The sequence below is a fragment of the Sminthopsis crassicaudata genome, chromosome 1 (genome assembly GCF_048593235.1).
Source record: "Sminthopsis crassicaudata isolate SCR6 chromosome 1, ASM4859323v1, whole genome shotgun sequence".
Lineage (NCBI taxonomy): Eukaryota > Metazoa > Chordata > Mammalia > Dasyuromorphia > Dasyuridae > Sminthopsis > Sminthopsis crassicaudata.
The window spans coordinates 80763903-80782985 of NC_133617.1; the positions used below are offsets into that span (position 1 = coordinate 80763903).

General features: G+C 38.7%; 1 protein-coding gene across 4 annotated transcripts in view; it reads right to left on the reverse strand.

Moving 5' to 3' along the window:
- ADGRB1 (adhesion G protein-coupled receptor B1) overlaps nucleotides 1-19083 on the reverse strand; it is a 257197-nt gene that overhangs the window by 115521 nt on the left and 122593 nt on the right. For all 4 annotated transcript variants that reach the window (XM_074264570.1, XM_074264552.1, XM_074264544.1 and 1 more), the window contains exons 15-17: nucleotides 17384-17459; nucleotides 17161-17263; nucleotides 15776-15819 (exon numbers count right to left, since the gene is read on the reverse strand). In XM_074264570.1, coding sequence (XP_074120671.1) covers nucleotides 15776-15819; nucleotides 17161-17263; nucleotides 17384-17459 — 223 coding nt within the window. The remainder of the gene's footprint in view (nucleotides 1-15775; nucleotides 15820-17160; nucleotides 17264-17383; nucleotides 17460-19083) is intronic.

Genomic DNA, 19083 nt, shown 5'->3' on the forward strand with positions numbered 1-19083 from the left:
GAGCCATCCTGATGAAAGGGCCATAGTGGAATTCAATGACTCTTGTATGATGTAATGGTACCAATGGATTCCAAATAAATTCAAATCCTCCCACTTACTATTTGTGGGACTTTGAAATTTTGGGCAAGTCCCCTAAGTTCCTGAGGTCTCAATCTCTTATAAGATGTCCTGTGAGGTCCCTCTTGGCACTGAGTTCTGTCATACTGGAAACGTGAGAGTTGGAGTTAAAAGACTTGAAATCAAGTCCTAGATTTATTACTTAGCTGGTAGAACTTTCTCTGGACCTTAGTCTCCAAATGTGTAAAATGAAGGGATTTGAATACTTCATTTCTAATATCCCATTCATTTCTTTCATGCTTCATGGCCTTTCCAACATGGTACAAAGGATGTGAACTGGACTAAAGTTCAAATGGACCTGGGTATAAACTTTTTTGCTACTTACTAGGTGCATGGGTTTTGGAAAGATATTTCCTTTTTCTAGACCTCAGTTTTCTTATCTGTAAAATTAGGATATTAATAACTAACTTTATAGGGTTGTTTGTTGTAAGGAATGCACTTTGTAAACTTCAGAAGTGGGTGTTATTTATTATTGTTGTTTATAATACTACTACAATTATGACAACTACTACTACTACTATGACTACTACTACTACTACTACTTACACCCACCTTTGGAAAGAACAGGTCATTCTCCCAACTGTTCATGTATATATGTAATACAGGCAGGCAGAAACTCTATTTTGAATGTTAAATCTAAGTGTGCCTATTTATAAATGCTAAATTAAAAGCACCTGTGAGGATCAGTTAATGGAAATGAGAATTCTCTGTCAAGAGAAGGGAAAATTCAGGCAGGATAAAGTCACTTATATTGAAATAGGTGAGTGGTTCAGGCAGGCAAGTGGCACGGGCGATAGAACACTGGGCTTGGAATAAGGAAGACTCACCTCCCTGAGTTTAAAACCCTCAGATACTTTCTAGCTGTGAGATCATGGGCAAGTCACTTAACCCTATTTGGGTCAGTTCCTTCTCAACACAGTGAGCAGGAGAAGGAAATGGCAAGTCTGCCAAGAAAATCTCCAAAATGGGGCAGAACTTCCAAAAAGAGTTGAACATGACTGAAGTGACAACAACAAAACAGCAAATTCCCTGATAGAAAGTAAGAAATACTGGTGGAATCAAAGTGAACTGGGCATGAAAAAGCAGAATTATCTTGCCTGGATCCTACAGGATGTCACAGGAAGACTAAATCAGGTCCTCAGTTTTCTGATTCTAATCTTCCTGTCTAGTCTAATTTCCATCAAACTAATCAAACTGAGTATTTCTTAGCTGGCTCTCTTCCAACTTTCTGTTATCACTCCCCCCTTGCCTATAATGGACACCTCTCCAGTTCTTCTCTTGATATTCCTCTCTTTTTTTAAGACTCAGCTAAGGTACCACCTCGGTGAGCCTTCTCTCTCACTGAAATAAACAATAAGTATTTGTCAGCTGTCTATTCTGGATAAGGAGACTGCTTTAGGCCCTGAGAATGCCTGTGCCTTCACTTTGTTGGTTATTTCCAATTCATTAACTAAATAACAACAACAAAAAAACAGTTATACCCCCCCCAAAAGAGATTATATGGGGAAACAACATAAACACACAGAAGCACACACAAAATAGAAGTCTTTTTGCTGGAATGAGCTTTGTCTGATCTTTTCTGAGTCCTATCATATAGAGCCTTATGTCATACATATATGTGAATATATAATATAACCTCCATATTCCACTCCTTGAGGAGCATATGATCAAAAAAATGGAAGAAGAAACATTAACAATCTTATTTTATACTTAAGGAAGTTATGGCCCAAGGAGTTTAAGTGCTTTGTCAAATGTCAAACCAAGCAGTGAGCATTGGAAGCAGGTTTTGAATCCAGGACCTCTGACTAAAGCGAGAGTGTTCCTTCCATTGTACCATAACTATGTTGCTTCTCCCCCAGTGCCAGATATTTCCCTTGTACACAGTAGGTGTTTAGTAAATAAACTTTGCTGAGCTAGTCTAAAGACTAGGCCAGACCTTAAAGCTGTTCCATAATGCTACATAATGTGTGCTAAGTGGGAGCATTAAAAGGCCTGGAATCAAATATAAAATTCTCTGCTTGGCCTTCAAAGACCTTCAGAACTCCCCTACCTCATTCTTCTCACATTTTCCTCCCTGCCAGTGTCCAGAGATATTGGTCTCCTTGTTGTTCCCTAAGTGAGACTCTTCATCTCTCAGTTCTGGATATTTTCACAGGCTGTCCCTGGTCTGGAATGCTCTCACTCCTCATCTATGCCTCCTGGATTCCCTGGCTTCCTTGAAGTCCCAGGTAAAATCCCACTTACTACAGGAAACCTTTTCTATTCCTTACAATCATGTTTGTGCCTTTCCTCTGTTGGTTATTTCCAATTCATTAAGCCCAAGCTTATCTAATTATTTGCATGTTACCTACCGCATTTGATTGCAAACTTCTTCATAGGAGGGACTATTTTTTTTTACTTTTTTTGTAGTCCCAAATCTGCACACATAGTAGGTGTCTAATAAATGCTTTGCTGGCCAACTTACCAGGAGAAAGTTGTCAATAGCATAGGCAAGATGCAAATGATGTTTAAGACTCAACTACAGTACCACCTCACTGAGCCTTCTACAATGATGTTAACAAATCAATATTCTTTTAGGTAGTATTTTACTCTACAAAAGACCATCATAGCTATTCTCTTAATACTGGTCATTGTTGATTGGGTAACAGCCAGGGCAGGTAGGCAATATATAGACACAAGAAAATGAGACGTGTGTGTGTGTGTGTGTGTGTGTGTGTGTGTGTGTGTGTGTGTGTCTGTGAAATAGTAAGTAAATGAAATGAAATGAGAATATAAGAGAATGTGTACTTTTTAGGACAGTGAGCATTCAGGCATGGCACCCTCAGAAATTTAGTTTGATAATATTAAAGAAGCAGAATATTAAAAAGGAAGAGAGTCTGAGTACAGACCTTTGAAGACCATTTTGTTATCAGTGGCACCCTGACATCATGGGGTATGTGTATTATGTGTGTGGGGGAGGTCATTGAGTCAAATGGCATGGGGTTCAAATCCTGCCTCAGACATTTACTAGCCATGTGAACAAGGGCAAGCCACTTAACTTCTCTGAGCCTCAGTTTCCACATCTGTAAAATGGGGATAATAATAGCATATGCCTCATAGGATTCTTCTGAGGAGCCAAGTGAGATAATGCATGAAAATAATTTTGCAAACCTTCAACACTATGTAAATGTCAGCTATTATTATAGTGAGTGAGTCAGTCAAGTTGTGGGTGTGTGGGCAAAGTGGATTCTAGGGCCAAGCAGAGGCGAACCTTCCCTGTTTATGTAGCTGGCAGGACAAGTTGGGTAGCCTCGGTCCTAATGCCGATCTCTAGGATCCAATTCTAATATTTTGGGAGCCGAGAGGAGAGATCTCTTAGAAATATTACCTATTATGGTGGCACATATCAGAATCTTGAGTAACCTCCTCACAGAAAAGAACATTTAGGGAAAAGTCAATAGATGAGGGCAACTTTGTAGTACAGCTAAGTGGTGTGGTATAGTCAGGTTTGGAGTCAGGAATTCAAATCCAGCCTCAGACACCTGTGTGATCAAGTAAGTCACTTAATCTTGTTTGCCTCAGTATCCTCATCTATCAAATGAGAAAGAAATGGCAAATCACTTCAGTATCTTTGCCAAGAAAACCTCAAATGGGGTCACAAAGAGCCAGACACAACTAAAATGACTCACAACAGACCAAATTTCTGGTAGGAATAGAATTCACATTGAGTAATTAAGAGCTTCTGAATGTTTGTATCTGGGTGACTCTGGAAGGGTAATGATTCCCCTCTTGCTGGAGATTTTCAGGTCACTTTTGGTTATGGTGGAGCTTCTTAAACTTTTTCCACTTATAACTCCTTTTCATCTGAGAAATTTTTACGTGACCCCATGTATAGAAAATAGGCATAAAAATCAAACATTTACTGATAATAAATCACAATTACACATACATCACATTCAAGTTACAAGATCCTATATGGGGTCATGAATCACAGTTGAAGAAGTTGGGGTTTATAGTAACAACATGAAAAGAGACAGACATGGTTTGAAGTTGTAGATAAGACTTGAATTCAAATCCTGATCCTGTTACTTACCACATGTAACGAGTCACTATATTTCCTACACAACTCCTTAAGGCAACCATCCTCCTTGTCACTCAGACTCAAACCTCAATATCACTCTCATTCACTCCACATCTTCAATGTGTAGCCACATCGCAGCATTTCTACCATAACGTCTCTCTTATATGGATTCTTCTCCCCACTCCCATAATCATAGCGCTAGTTCAAGCCCAAATGTCTTCTTACCCAAACTTTGTCAATAATCTTCTAACTAGTTTCTCTGCTTCAAATTTCTCTGGATTTTATTCCTAGGTCTTCCACTAACACCCTAAGAAAATAATTTTCCCTCTCTGGATATCAGTTTTCTCCTTTGTTAAATGTAGAAATGGAACAATGTGATCTCTAAGGATCTTTCCTGCTAAAAAAAATTGTATGAGTCAGCTTAGTCCTGGAGGATTGCTGATCAAATGCACTTTTTTTTTTCTCTCTTCTTTCTTTGCAGAGGTGGGGGACAATGAATGTGGAATATTTCATATGGAGCCGATGAGTTGGTTGGCTTTGTTGGAAGAACCATTACTTTTCTTTTCTAATCTCTGTTACAAGGGATGATTTGCTGGTTGGAGGGGGCAAGGGTTAAAGTGTTAAGATAAGAAGGTGACAAAACCCCCTCATATTATATTAATATGTACACATGATATTAATATGTACTATACATACATATATACATATATATTCATGCATATATACATTCTCATAGGGCAAATCATTCAGGAAAAACTTTCTAGGGAAGACAGCAAGATTTCAAAATAATAGGATCTCAAGGCTGAAATGACATTCTGAAGTTTCCTGGTCCCACCTACACCTGCAGTTATCCTGAATATAGGAGTGTGGGGAGGGCTGGGTTCCCAGGAATCTGAGTTGGGCCATGGCAGCCCTGGAAAGAGAAATGCCATAGTAACCAGAGTTATTTATCCTTTAGGGCTGAGTTTGGCACAATCTCAAGAAAAAGAGGAGCCTGGTTTCTTCCCAGGGAACTGAAGAAAGTTTCTTTGTTGTTTTCCCCAAAGCATTTTGCTGGCCAGCCCTCCCCCAGCCTCCTCTCCCAGGGGCCCTCTTCCCGCTGTCCCCTCATTAGGAGGTGGGCCCTGGGTTTGTGAGAAAACTGGGCCTAAGGGGAGGGACGTGCTGGGTGAAGAGGCTGCTGAGGAGGCCCTGCTCTCTGCCAGCACACTCACTTCCGCACCCCACACAACGTCTTTGTGCCATGGAAACTAGGGGAGGGAAGAGACCCTTGGGGATATGCTCTTAAAGTGGCCATCACTCAAAGGATGGGAATGATATATATGCTCAGAAGATGATGAGGAATAATAGCATGCTCTCAGGAGAGACAGGGCTCTGTCTCCCTTGCCTTCCAGAGTTCCAAATTAACAGGAATAGAGCAGATAAACTAATCTTGGGGAACCTCTGATCTATCAGGGAAAACAATCCCTGCCTCTGGGAGCTCATCCTCAGGGACTCCTTGTCTGAAAGAGAGAGCCACCATTTCTCCCTCATAGAGTCCCTAATCTGTAGCAGCAATACAGCCCCTGACTCAGGTACCGCTGACCTGAGGGGACAAAGGAAGCCCCTCCCTCCTCAGGAAGCCCTAGGCTGAGAGAGACACACAGAACACTAGCCTTCAAACCTTCTTCTTCCAAGAATAACTCTTCTACTCAATAGCACACCATGCTTCTGTCTTCCTTTTAAATTGATCACAAAAGTCATTTTCTCTAGGAAGGCTTCAACGATTAATCTTGCTTGGCTTCTGTTATTCCTATAGCCCTTGCTTCTCCTCATACTCATGCTCAGCACTTCAGCCTTGCTTTAAGAAGGCATATTATTATTAGCATGTGACAATCCCTGGAAAGAGGAGATATATGAATATATGTATGTGGAGGGGGAAAGAAAGAGCTATATCTATATATAGATCTAGAGCTAAATATATCAATATGGGCCTAGATCTATATATAAACATACATGTGGATATATATATATATGTATATAATATCTATAAATATATAAATATGTATGAAAAATTATATGATCACATTTTAAACACTATTTGATATAAAATGGCTTTTATCCTGAGAGAAATTTCAATAATTACCTCATTTCTTAAAGTATAAATTGAGAATTTTTGGTATGGGGCTCTCTTAGATCAGGACCTTTCTGTAATTATTGTCAGTTAGTTTTGGTACCTACAGATTTCTCTCCTAGTTGAGACAGCCCTAGTCATGGAGTCTGGAGCTCCGGGTGGTAGACCTGGTTTTACCACATCTCAGAGTGTAGATTTGAGCAGGCTACAACTTCCCTGGGGCTCAGTTTCATTAGATTCTTTCTAAGATTTCTGCTCTTTCAGTTGTAAATCCTATGACCCTAATAATAGGCCCATATGGTGAAGGGGGATGGGAGCTGTCCTTTCAGAACCCTCGGGATAGGAACAGTAACAGAATGACTGAACATGAGAGCCTCTTTCAGATGGTAAACTTGAGGTTGGCTCAAACCTAAATCTATGGCAGCTAAGAACTACAGTATTCTGCAAGTAATTATGATGTCCAGAAAGCAACTAAGTGATTCAGTGGACAATATTTAGCTGAAGACAGGAAGATTTGAGTTCAAATTCTGGCTCAGATACTTAGATTATGTGATCCTGGCCAAGTAAGTTAACTTCTGTTTGCCTCAGAATGGTAATACTATCTCTCTCAGGATTGTTGTGAGCATCAAATGAAATAATATTTTCAGGTACTTAGCACAGTATCTGGCACATAGTAGATGCTTAATAAATGCTTGTTTCCTTCTTCTGAGAACTGAAAGAATAAAGACTAGGGGACTCTGTGCATCTGTGGCAGCCAAGAATCTTTCCTGCTTCTCTGAGTAATCTTTTCCTTCCTCCCATCCCACCCCAGGTGTCTGCCTTTCTCTTCAAGTATGTTTTGAAAAGTTGGGACAGACACTTAGGACCTAATCCAAGAAAAACTAACCTAACTTTATCAGAGACTTATCTCATCCATAAAGTCTTAAATTAACTCAGTTCCCCTCAGAAGTCTCCTCTCTTCATTATTGTCTCTCACTACATTTCACTCCAATCCGAAACCAATCCACAGTACTGAACTAGCTTCACACACACACACACACACACACACACACACACACACACACACACATCTATTTACAGAGACAAATACATAGGTACTGACACAGACCAACAGATACACAAAGACATAAAAAAAGTACTGCCAGAATTACAAGGGAAGGAAACATGTGATGTATAAACATGGTAGCCCATAAGGACCTGTATTTAGCCGGTTCAAAGGGAGAGGCGAGGCTCAGATCCTGGCAGCTGATCAAGAGCCAAACACATCCAATTAGGACTTCCATCACCCAGAGCTGGAGGGAACCCAACATGGAGAGACACAGGAGACAGAGCCAGAGACAGAGAGACAGAGACAAACACCTAAAAACAGAGAGAGACAGAAAGGATAAGAGAAAGCAAAAGGGAGAAAGAGACAGAGAGAAAGAGAGAGAGAGAGAGAGAGAGAGAGAGAGAGAGAGAGAGAGAGAGAGAGAGAGAGAGAGAGAGAGAGAGAGAGAGAGAGAGAGAAGAGAGAGAGAGAGAGAGAGAGAGAGAGAGAGAGAGAGAGAGAGAGAGAGAGAAGGGAGAGAGAGAGAAAGGGAGTGCTAGGAGATGGGAGGAGGGTGGAAAGCAAGAAGAGACAGAAAAAAAAAGAAACAGTTACAGAAACAGAGGAGATGAACTAGACAGAGGAGGGAGGAAAAGAGGAGAAATTAAAACACAAAGAAGAGATAGACAAAAAAGAAAGAGTAAGTGAGAGAACCCAGAGAAACAGAAATAGAACTGGAGAGAGAGAGAGAGAGAGATGGGAGGAAAAGAAAGGTACAGACAGAAGCAAAAAAAAGAGAGTGAAAGGAATGGATTCACATAGAAGAGAGGCTAAACATGAAGGAAACAAAGGAAAGAAACAAGAGGAAAAAATTGAGGGCAAAGAAAAGATAGACAGAGGCAGAGATAGGAAGGCAAGTGCAGACAATAGGAAAAAAGAAAGCAACAGAGAAGAAAAGAGATAAAGGAAAAGGAAAAGTACAGAAAAGAATCTAAGTTGGAAGGGATCTGAGAGACAATCTAATCTACCCCACCTCCCATTTTCTAGATGAAGAATTGAGGCTTATCAATATGAAGGAATTTGCTTAAGATTGCACAGGTAATATCAGAGGAGAGATTTTAATTCAAGTTCTATATCTAGCATCTTTTACACTGTATCATATTTCAAAAGAGATCTACATATATGTAGATATATATGCATATACGTATGTATTTATATACACACATTTAAATAGAGAGAGGGAAAGGGAGGAAGGGAGGAGGAGGAGGAAGAGAAAGAGGTGGAGGAGGAAGAAGAGGAGGAAGTGAAAGAGGAGGAGGAGGGGGAGGAAGGAAGAGAGAGAGAAAGAGAGAGAAGGAGAATGACAGGTGACAGAGATGGAGGAAATATCTATATCTACACATACACATAATAATGTACATAATATATATATCTACATATATGTAGATATAGATATATGTATATATGTATACATATATATATGTATATAATATACACATGTATACATAGAGAGAGGGAGAGGGAGGGAGGAAAGAAGCAGGCAAGAGAGAGGTGGAAGAGGGGAGGTAAGGAGAGGACATATAGATGAGAAAGAGAGAAAAAAGGCCAGCCAAAGAAAAAAGGATAAAGTTGATGAGATACACTGAAAGAAGACATGAGATCAACAACAACAACAAAAAACCCCAGAAGGAGATGAAGAGGAAAAGAAGCTTTTAAATAATTCAAAAGCCTGAGAAGGCAAAGGGGAGATGAGGAAAGAATATGAGGGAGTTAAAGAGAACATGCGGAAAAGGGAATAGATAGAAAGAGGGAAGGGGGAGGGAGAGAATGGCAGTGGGTGGCCCAAGAAAGCTTTCCTAAGAAACAGTCAGCTTCTTTGTCCCTCAGTGAATCCCTCAGTGTCCTTCCCCCCTCCCTTGATGGGGATGATTGTGTATTTGAGGATCCAGGGTGAGATTCATCATCTCAGGAGAGACCATGCCTCCCTATTGGCTCCTCTCCCCCGAGGGCACAGAGGAACAGAACTTCAGTTCCAGCTTTTCCAAGGTCAACTGTATGTCTTTAAACTAGTCATTTCCTCTCTGAGTATTAAATTGCCTGCCCCTACAAAATGAGGTTGGGAGGCAGAATATTATTAGGTAGATTTTCCAGATCTAGAGTCTTTTAAGAAATTCTAAAAATGCAATGTCATATATTACCCCATCTGTTCATACTAGTCTCACTCCTGTCTCCCACCTCAGCACCTTTGTTCATGGAATTCCCTTGCTACTTTATAGCTTCTCTCCACTCCCAGAGCCATTACCCTAAGTATTAGTTTTCATTACTTTTTTTCTGGACTACTGCAATCATTTTCTAATTGGTTCACTTGCTTCTAATCTTTTCTCACTTCAGTTCATCCTCTCTTCAGCTGCCTAGATGATTTTCCTAAAGGACAGATCTGTTCATGTCCCTCCTCACCCCCACCTTCCCAACTTCCAACCTTCCACTCCTCAATGAATTCCAGTGCATCCCTATTACCTTCAAGATCAAATGAAAAGAAAGTTCTTCATAACCTGGCCCCTTCTCATCTTTCCAGTCTTCTTAGGCTTTACTCCTCCTACTGACTCTCTAATTCTAATTATACTGGCCTGCTTGCTGTTCCTCTACATCTCCATACTTTTTTTTTCTGAAGCAACTGAGCTTAAGTTACTTGCCCAGGTCACACAACCAGGCAGTGTTAAGTGTCTGAGGTAGGATTTGAACTCAGATCCTCCTGAGTTCAGGGCTGGTGCACTATCCACTGTGTAACCTAGCTAACCCCCTATCTCCATGCTTTTTTCAGACTGTTTCTAATTTCTGGAATGTTCTGCCCCCTCCCCTTGGATTCTTAGTTTCCCAAACTTCCTTTAGGATCAAATTCAAAGCCAACCTTCTGTCTCCTTTCAGACTACATCCCATCTATTCTTTATTATATGTATCTAATTATTTACGTGTTGTCTTATTCATTACAAAAGATGATTCTGGAGGACAGGGACTGTTTGTTTTATTAAGTGTGTGATCTGAATATCACTTTCCTTATTTGTAAAATGTGGATAATAATTGTACATACATCTCAAGGCTTTTGGGAGCAATCAAATAATAGATGGATATAGAGCTCTTTACAAGCCTTAAATCACCATGTATAATGGATAGGCAGCTATTCTTAGGGTCAGGAAGACCCAGATTCAAATCCATGGTCTTCTGATCCATAGTGAATCTCTTAATATCTCACTGTTTTAATAATTTTCTAAGACAATAAGTTTCAGAGTAGTTGTCAATATGCTTTGGGAGAAGGCAATTACTTAAAATAAATTCATTACATCAAGCAAATCATAGATCCAGTCCAAAAAAAAAAGCTCTACAAATCCAACAACTATATGTATGATGGCTAGTACTTTTTAGGCCAAGGAAAAAGAATCCAAGGAAGAAGAAAGGCTAAAGAATCAAGAAAGAGAAAAGCAAAAGCTCCAGATTGTCAGAAGGTTAATTAACCTTGATAAGGAGTGAAGAACTTCCTTCCTGAAAGATGGAAAACAAGGAATGGATAAGACAGACAAGTTTTGAATTATAGAAGAGAAAATGTTTCAAGTTCACCTCAAATAGCTTTGATATATTTAGCAAAGTAAGAAGTATATATATGCTTCTGTATATTCTCTCTTTATATATCTATATATTTACCTCTATATAAGAAGTATATATAGGAACTAGACATGTGATATCACTGGCATTCTCAGGGAACTCTCAGGTAAGGAAACACTCATCAATGGAGGTTGATAAGTTATAGTCTTAGAAAGTTTCTGAGAGAATGAGAGATTAAGTGTTTTTTTTCCAGGAATCATACAGCTAGTATATGTCAAAGGTGAGACTCATCCTGGGTTCAAGACCAACTCTTCATCTCCCTAACTCTCATGATGGATATATAAAAATAAAACTATAAAACTTAGGAATTTTAATAAGATATTATGTAATTTGAGTTTTAAATTTTAATATTAAATCATATACTGTATGTATAATATACTTTTAAATTACTAAATGGAATTTTTTTCCTCTTTTTTTTTTTTGATATGGTTGTTGGAGAAGGCAATAAAGATAAAATGGCAATAAAAATAAAATGGCAGACTCAGTCTGCAGATAGGGATCGGTTTAGACCAAAAAACATTTCACTCAAGAGTGAAATAATTTGGCAAATTTAAGATGATCAGTTTCATTTAGTTTTAATAGATTATATAGCAAAAGCAACTTAACAATTTGTTTTTCAGTCTTCAAATGTTCTGGCCTTATCTTGAGTGATTTAAGTCAAGCTCTGGGTTCTCATAGCTGGATTCTCTATTATGGTTTCCAACAGGGTAGTGGTAGTGGAAAGTGCAGGGTTAGGAACTAGGAGATCTGAATTCTAATTCTGCTTCTGTCACTAGATCAACATTGGGTATTTGGGCAAGTCATTTAGTGGAAAATGTGCTGGACTTTATAAAGAAGGAAGCTAATACTCTATGGATCCCTTCTACTTCTAACATTCTTTAATTTTGTGAGGCATTGGAGATCAATGACAATCATATGACAGTCATCAGTCTAATCCCATCATTTTCCTGAGAAAGAAAATGGTGCTCCCAGTCACATAACTAGTAAACAGAAGAGCCAGATTTCCACATGCTGCCTTGCAGATGTAATCTACCCTATCAAAAAGTAAGCCCCTCGAAGGAAAGGCATGTCTCCTTTTTATCACTGCATCAAGAAGGGCCAGGGCAGTAAATTTTGGGTTAATGAAAATAAATTAAAACTCAAACCAAAACCTTCCAAAAGATCAAAGTTGTTTCAAAGTTGAGAGCTTCCTTACTTTCTCAGTAATGTAGGCAGGATGGTCAATTATTGGGACTGAACCTTACCATTCGGTATTAGAAACACTTCATTGCCCTTCTCAGTTTCTTTGCAAAGGATGCCTACCATTCTTAACTGAGATTCTGTAAATCCTTTCTTTCCTTTGAAACTTAATTTAAATTCAAGCTCCTGAATTGTCTTCTTTGATCTCCTCAGGTGATAGTGCCTCCCTCCAGTTATCTTGTGCTTATTTTATAAAGACTTACACATATATACATTGTTTCTCCTGTTAAGACTTAAGTTCCTTGCCTGCAGGAAGTTTTTCCTATTTGTATTTGTATCCTCAGATCCTAGCACAGAGTATCTGACATATAGTTACATAATAATAATTTGTTTGCTATTGATTAATTTTTGTGGATTTCATTTCTGACTTAGGAGAAATTGTAGATACCCTGCAATATTCCTTCTAAATCTAAAGTATGTGATTCTGTTACTTTCTTTGTTCACGATTATCCTGCACCCTGCAGCACTGGCTGTGTGGTGTCTCTGTCCTAGAAATATTTTTAAAGCACTTCAAATGCTTTCTGAGATCTCTAACTACTGTCAGGTATGCTGCATAGAGATGACTTTTTATTACACATATGGTCCAAAGATACAGTAAGGAAAACCAGTACCTTTCGAGATTCAGGGATAGAGCAATCCTCCCGATGTGGGACAACATTCTCTGAGAGTAGCCAAAAACAGTATGAGGAAGGATGAGTCTAAGATCTTAGATGTTATTACTCCAATTTGTAAAGGCCACATCTTATGGATGAGCCCAAGACATCAAAGCAAGAGTTTCACATGCCCCACAAATGAACTCAACACTTAAGTTCTCAAGAAACTTGCCCTTTGTGTGGTAGCAAGGAACTGAGCAGATTTACATCAGTTGGGGAATGGTTGAACAAATTATGGTATACGAATGTAATGGAATATTATTGTTCTGTAAGAAACCATCAGCAGGATGATTTCAGAAAGGCCTGGAGAGACTTACATGAACTGATGCTGAGTGAAATGAGCAGAAACAGGAGATCATTGTACACTGCAGCAACAAGATTATGCAAAGATTAATTTTTTTAGACATGGCTCTTTTCAACAATGAAGTGATTCAGATTGGCAATTTCAATAGACTTTTGATGGAGAGAGCCATCCACATCCAGAAAGAGGGCTATGGGGACTGAATATGGATCACAACATAGTATTTTCACCTTTTTTGTTGTTTTTTGCTTGCTTTTTTCTTTTTGATCTGATTTCTCTTTTGCTACATGATAAATGTGGAAATATATTTAGAAGAATTGCACATGTTTAACATATATTAGATTACTTGCTGTTTTAGGGAAAGGGCTGGGGAGAAGGGAGGAAGAAAAATTTGGAACACAAGGTTTTGCAAGGGTGAATGTTGAAAACTATGTTTGCATGTATTTTGAAAATAAAAAGCTATTTAAAATTAAAAAAAAAAAAGAAAAAAAGAAACCTTATCATTAACTTTACCTGGATTGCTTAATTCTACTTCCTGAACCACTTTTCACCTTCAAAAAAAATGAAACAAAACTGGGAATTCTAATAGTCACATCCTTTGTGGTGGTGTGAGTTCTTATGTCCTATATAGCTTGCCAGCTTCTGCTGGTTGTGTGACCTTAGACAAATAATTTAACTTCTGTTTGTCTCACTTTTCTCAAATGTAAAATGAGAATATCAGAACATCTCTCACAAGGTTGTTTTAAGGTATTTGTAAAGCACTTAGCATAGTGCCAGGAATATATTTGGTGCTCTATAACTACTTGTTCCCTTTTCTTCCCTTGAGGGTGATACCAATTGGTAATTCCAATAACAGCAGCCATCGTGATGGCAATCACAATGATGTTGGTGATAATAATGATAGTATAATGTGAATAAGTATATGAATTATAGCAATCAAATAGAGAAGTTAATGCATCTTGCCCATGATTAATGTATCATCAATAGATACTTTTCAGGGACTTCAGGTCCATGTTCCACGACCTTTTCTAAAACAGAACAGAACATCCAAACAGAAGATGAATACCCTAGTGTGTTTGGATACTTTACATAGTATGCTTACCATCAAAAAACCTTTAAGGAACTTTTGATTCAACCTTTTTCTTCCCTACCTCCAACCATAGTCTTATCTCTCAGACTAAATTCTCTAGTCTAACCTTGGACAACTAACCCAAAGTTTTACCAACTTCTCTAAGACCAGAGTCATGTCAAATGGAAGGGCCCAGAATCAGGATGGAAGAAAGGGAAGTGAACAAATAAGGGGAGGAGAAAAAGAGGATTTCCAGAGAAGTATAAATCGTGCCATTCATAGGAAGTAAAATTGACTCAATGACAAGTGATAGTAACTAAATGACAAGGACAATAACTAAATTAAATGGCAGTGATAGTAACTAAGTTAAATGACAGTGATAGTAACTAAGTTATTTAGAGTGATGTTATCTGAGGCGAAGGTCCAGAGCAACTAGAATTAAAGGCCACAGAAAGTAGACAGAAGACAGGACAGGAGATGCTTCACCATGCCAGCCCAATGACCATGGAACATACACTAGAATAAATATTTTGATACTGAACTCATAATTGAAGGCCCTATGGCTTTATTCCAGATCAGTTATTCTGTGATACAATTCAATTAAATCAACATTTGTTAAGTGCCAGTTTTCAATAAAACAAGTCTCTGAGTCTCTTATTCTATAATTCCATGGTTCTTGCCCCAAACTCTTATTTGACATCTATAATAATCCAAATACTTTAAAGTACAGATTTTATAATTCCATTGCTAATTAGCCTAGGATACTCTTCTAGATGTGATTAAAGCTATTACTGATTATTCTGTGATTCTGTTCTTGACTTAATGTTTCAAATATTTTACTTCATTTTGCTAACCATAATTTTATAATCTGATAATCCAGAATCTATAATGCTATTTTTTCCTATTGAGATCTATTATTTTGCAGGCTGCCCTTTTTGGGTTCTAAGATCTAAGGTAAATATGAAAGTTTGATCAAAAACATGACAATCAAAGAATAGGATAGCATGGTTCAGGGAATCCATTACAATTCTGAAATTCACAAACAGCTCTAAGTCACAGCTACCCACTAGGTCTTTATACCATGTTACTACTCAGATGAAACCAGTGGACCATAAGGACAGAGCAGAGGAGAGGCCATTTAGAAGAAATAAGGAAGAAACAGATATAGGCCAAGATTGGGGGAGAGCCTATTTATGTGATGGAGGAGAACTTAGGAAAGGTAGGAGGAGATTAAGCCAATTGCATCTCTTCCAACCTGGGGAACTAAACATTAGGAATTGAAAAAGAGGGGTCAAGGACCATTCATTTAGCTTAATGGGGCCAGAAAGGAATGTGCCAGAAGTGAGGAGAAGAATGGAAAGGAACACACATGGCAGGTATAATCAGCAATTCCCAGAACACTTTAACTTCTTCAGTACCATACTTCAGATGTACCCACTTCTCATCATTCCTCACTCCCCTTGCCGTTCCCTCCCTTGTGGCCCAATGCAATGGGGCCACCCCCCCACCAAGCCCAGTGCAAACCCCAGCTAAACTTACACATCAGCCTCCTCCCAGAGGATGCAAGTCTGGTTCGTGGTGCCCTGATAAGAGTGGAGAGAGAAAAGGAACAGATATTAGACCCCATCCCCAGAGTTTCATTCTGCAAGAGCTATCTAAGACACTCTAGGGAGAGATGAATAGGGTTCTTTTAGGCAATTATACATTATTCACACATTAGTAGGGATTGCTTTATTTTATATCACCAAGAGTAAGGCCCAACGGAAATGAAACAACATAGCTCAGCATGAGGGAAGAAGACAAAAACAAACCAGAAAAACAAAACTTGGTGTAGGAGTTTGGAAACCTGACTTTTCATTATGAATTTAATGTGTGGAAGTCCCACTCTCCTATGCTCTTGTACCTAGCCCTCAGTTTTCTCCTCCATAAAATGGAAGGCTGAGGTGGTTTAAATAACCTCCAATTCTAATATTCTCTATCCAGTGTTCCAAGGGTTTTGTGACTTTCCAAAGTGCTAGGGCTTTTTTAATAATACCATGGGGAGAGAGGTTGATCATACACATACACACATGCACCCATACATGTACACAAATACATCCATCTTCCCATGTACTCCCAGATATGCATGTACACACACTGTCATCATACCCACATAGTAAGTGACACATGCATGCCTACATACATCCACAGATAGTCATCCCCATTTATTAACAAAGCATATGCTGGTATCATGGGATCATGACAGAGATTCCATTGCACTGATGAGAAAATGGAGATCCAGTGAACAGAAACTTCCGTATGCTACATACACAAATAGATTACATTTATACTCACAGGTACATGTGTGTATGTGAATATATTTATAATGCAGAGAGTATAACTCTATTGGGCCAGCCACATTGTTCAAATGCCAAATGTATTTTATGGAGTACTCACAGATGGCAAGCACTCATGAGGCGGTCAGGAAAAAAATGATACAAGGACATTGTCAAGGTCTCTCATAAAAACTTTAGAATTGATTGTATGACACAGGAGACCCTGGCACAGATATACCCTCATCAGAGAAAGTGCTATGCTCTATGAGCAAAGCAGCATTGAATTAGCTCAGAAAAAATGCATAAAGTTAAAGAAGCTACTCAAAATGTTCATTTGGACTATTTGTGTCTGACCTGTGGCAGAGCATTCTGAGCTTGTGTTGGTCTGATCAGCTATAGTCAGACTCTGTAATTCTACTCTGACATAAGGATGCCATTCTGGTGCTCTTCAAGAAGGACAACAACTAATCTATACTCACACATTCTATGCATCTAGCACCAATGAATCTACAAATATGGGCACTCACACCTACATACATCAAAATGCATAGGCACACACATATAGATCCATGTATAGGCATGTTCAGAAACACGTTCATAAACACTTACATTGTACATGTGGGAAAACTCAATCTCCAGGGGGGTTTGCAGGGATCGAGGGGCGGGCTTCACAGTCACAGAGATGACTTTAGAGTTTAAGACAGTCGTATTCCTGAGAAAGAAAGGAAGAAAAGGGGAAGTTGAGTCCTTTATCCCAGAATAGAGTCTCTTAAAAGCTTGGGGAAGGTCTAGGGAGAGGAGAAGGATCAGCTTGAATCAATTTTTTTCCTACCTGTGCAAGGCCAGGATACTGCCAAGATTCCGGTACAGTACAGTGCCAATCACAAACACAGAGGAGGCATCAGTCTCTGCAAAACAGCCCTATCAGCATTAGACTCCAATGATGTTCTTGCCCATGGCCTCAAGACCCTTGTGCAGATCCTGCCCTTAGCCTGCCCTCCTCCCTTTCCCCTCATAGCTCTAGAGAAAATAGTGTTTTCTCCTGGGGATGAATCTGTGGTCAGGAAGTCTCATGTTCAATTCACTTAATAAGTATGCTTTGACTTAAATTGAATTGACAACAGTGTATACAATCAGGTGAATTTCAAATAAATTGAATAATGGGACACAAAGATTAGTCATTAATGGTTTCACTTCAACTTGAAGTCTAAAGGAGAAGGCCATAGGAATCAGTGCTTGGTCCAGGACTTTTTAACATTTGTAACTATAACCTGGATGAAGGCAAAGATGGCTTTTTGATAAATTTATAGAGACAGGAAGCTGACAAAGAAAATGCAGGGTTGGGGCAGCTAGGTGGCGCGGTGGATAGAGCACCAGCCTTGATGTCAGGAGGACCTTAGTTCAAATCTAGATTCAGACACTTAACACTTCCTACCCATGTGACCCTGGGCAAGTCACTTAACCCCAATTGCCTTAGCAAAAGAAAAGAAAAAAGAAAATGCAGAGTCAGAATCAAGATACAAAAAAGATCTTGACTGACTAAAATGCTAGACTGGATTTCAGAAAATGAAAGTTAATAGGGGCAAATGTAAAGTCTATATTCGGGCTCCAAAAATCAATTTCAGAAATATAAAATGAGGGAGTCAAGGCTAGATAGCAATTTGTCCAGAAAAAGATCTAGGGGTATTAGTGGATTAGCAGTATGATGTAGGCCAGCAGTGTAGTATATTAATCCCACCTCACAAAAAACAAAGCAATATTAAGTTTGAATTAAGAGAGACGTGTGGCAGGAGGAAGCAAAGGTTCGATCTTCTGAGTATATCAATTTGTTAAGTAATACGTGCCAATTGCCCAATAAATCAGGATCAGGACTTTTCTTCGGCTTAGGTTTGGACCCTGAATACATAGAGAAGACAGTCTTTAATACATTAAAAATAAGTAATCAAATAAGACTAAGTAGTTACAAAGAAACAAGAAAATTAGGTAGTCTGATTTCTAATTGGAGGGATTTTCCAAGTTGGCAGAGGAAATGGAACAATGATTCAAACAATACAATAAGGTTTTCTCCTAATAGCGCTCCATTATGCTATTTCCTTCTTGAATAGGAAATTTCCTGACCTGGTTAACCCTGAGCCTGGTTTTGAATGTCTTGTAACTATATGATACAGCTTGCACAGGGAGTCAAACAGAAAAGGGAGTTTTTCCCCTATTATGATATATGTCAAGTAAGTCTGTGCCCCTAAGGGGAGTTGTGTGTTATAAAAACATCCCTACTTTTCTTTCCTTAGCAACTTTCTATAATAATCCAGGTAAGCAGTAAAGGTTTTATAAGTACAATATTAAATCTATTACTTGACAGATTGTACTGGAACATCTCTGAGTTACTATGATATGATACAAGTGTGAAAATTTTTACAATGTTAATCTGTACCTGTGGTTAAATTGTAATAGAGGGATGAAATCCTTCAAAAGGAGGAATTAAACAAAGTAATGAGACAAAGATATAATGTAAAAGTTCTCTAATGAAATGGA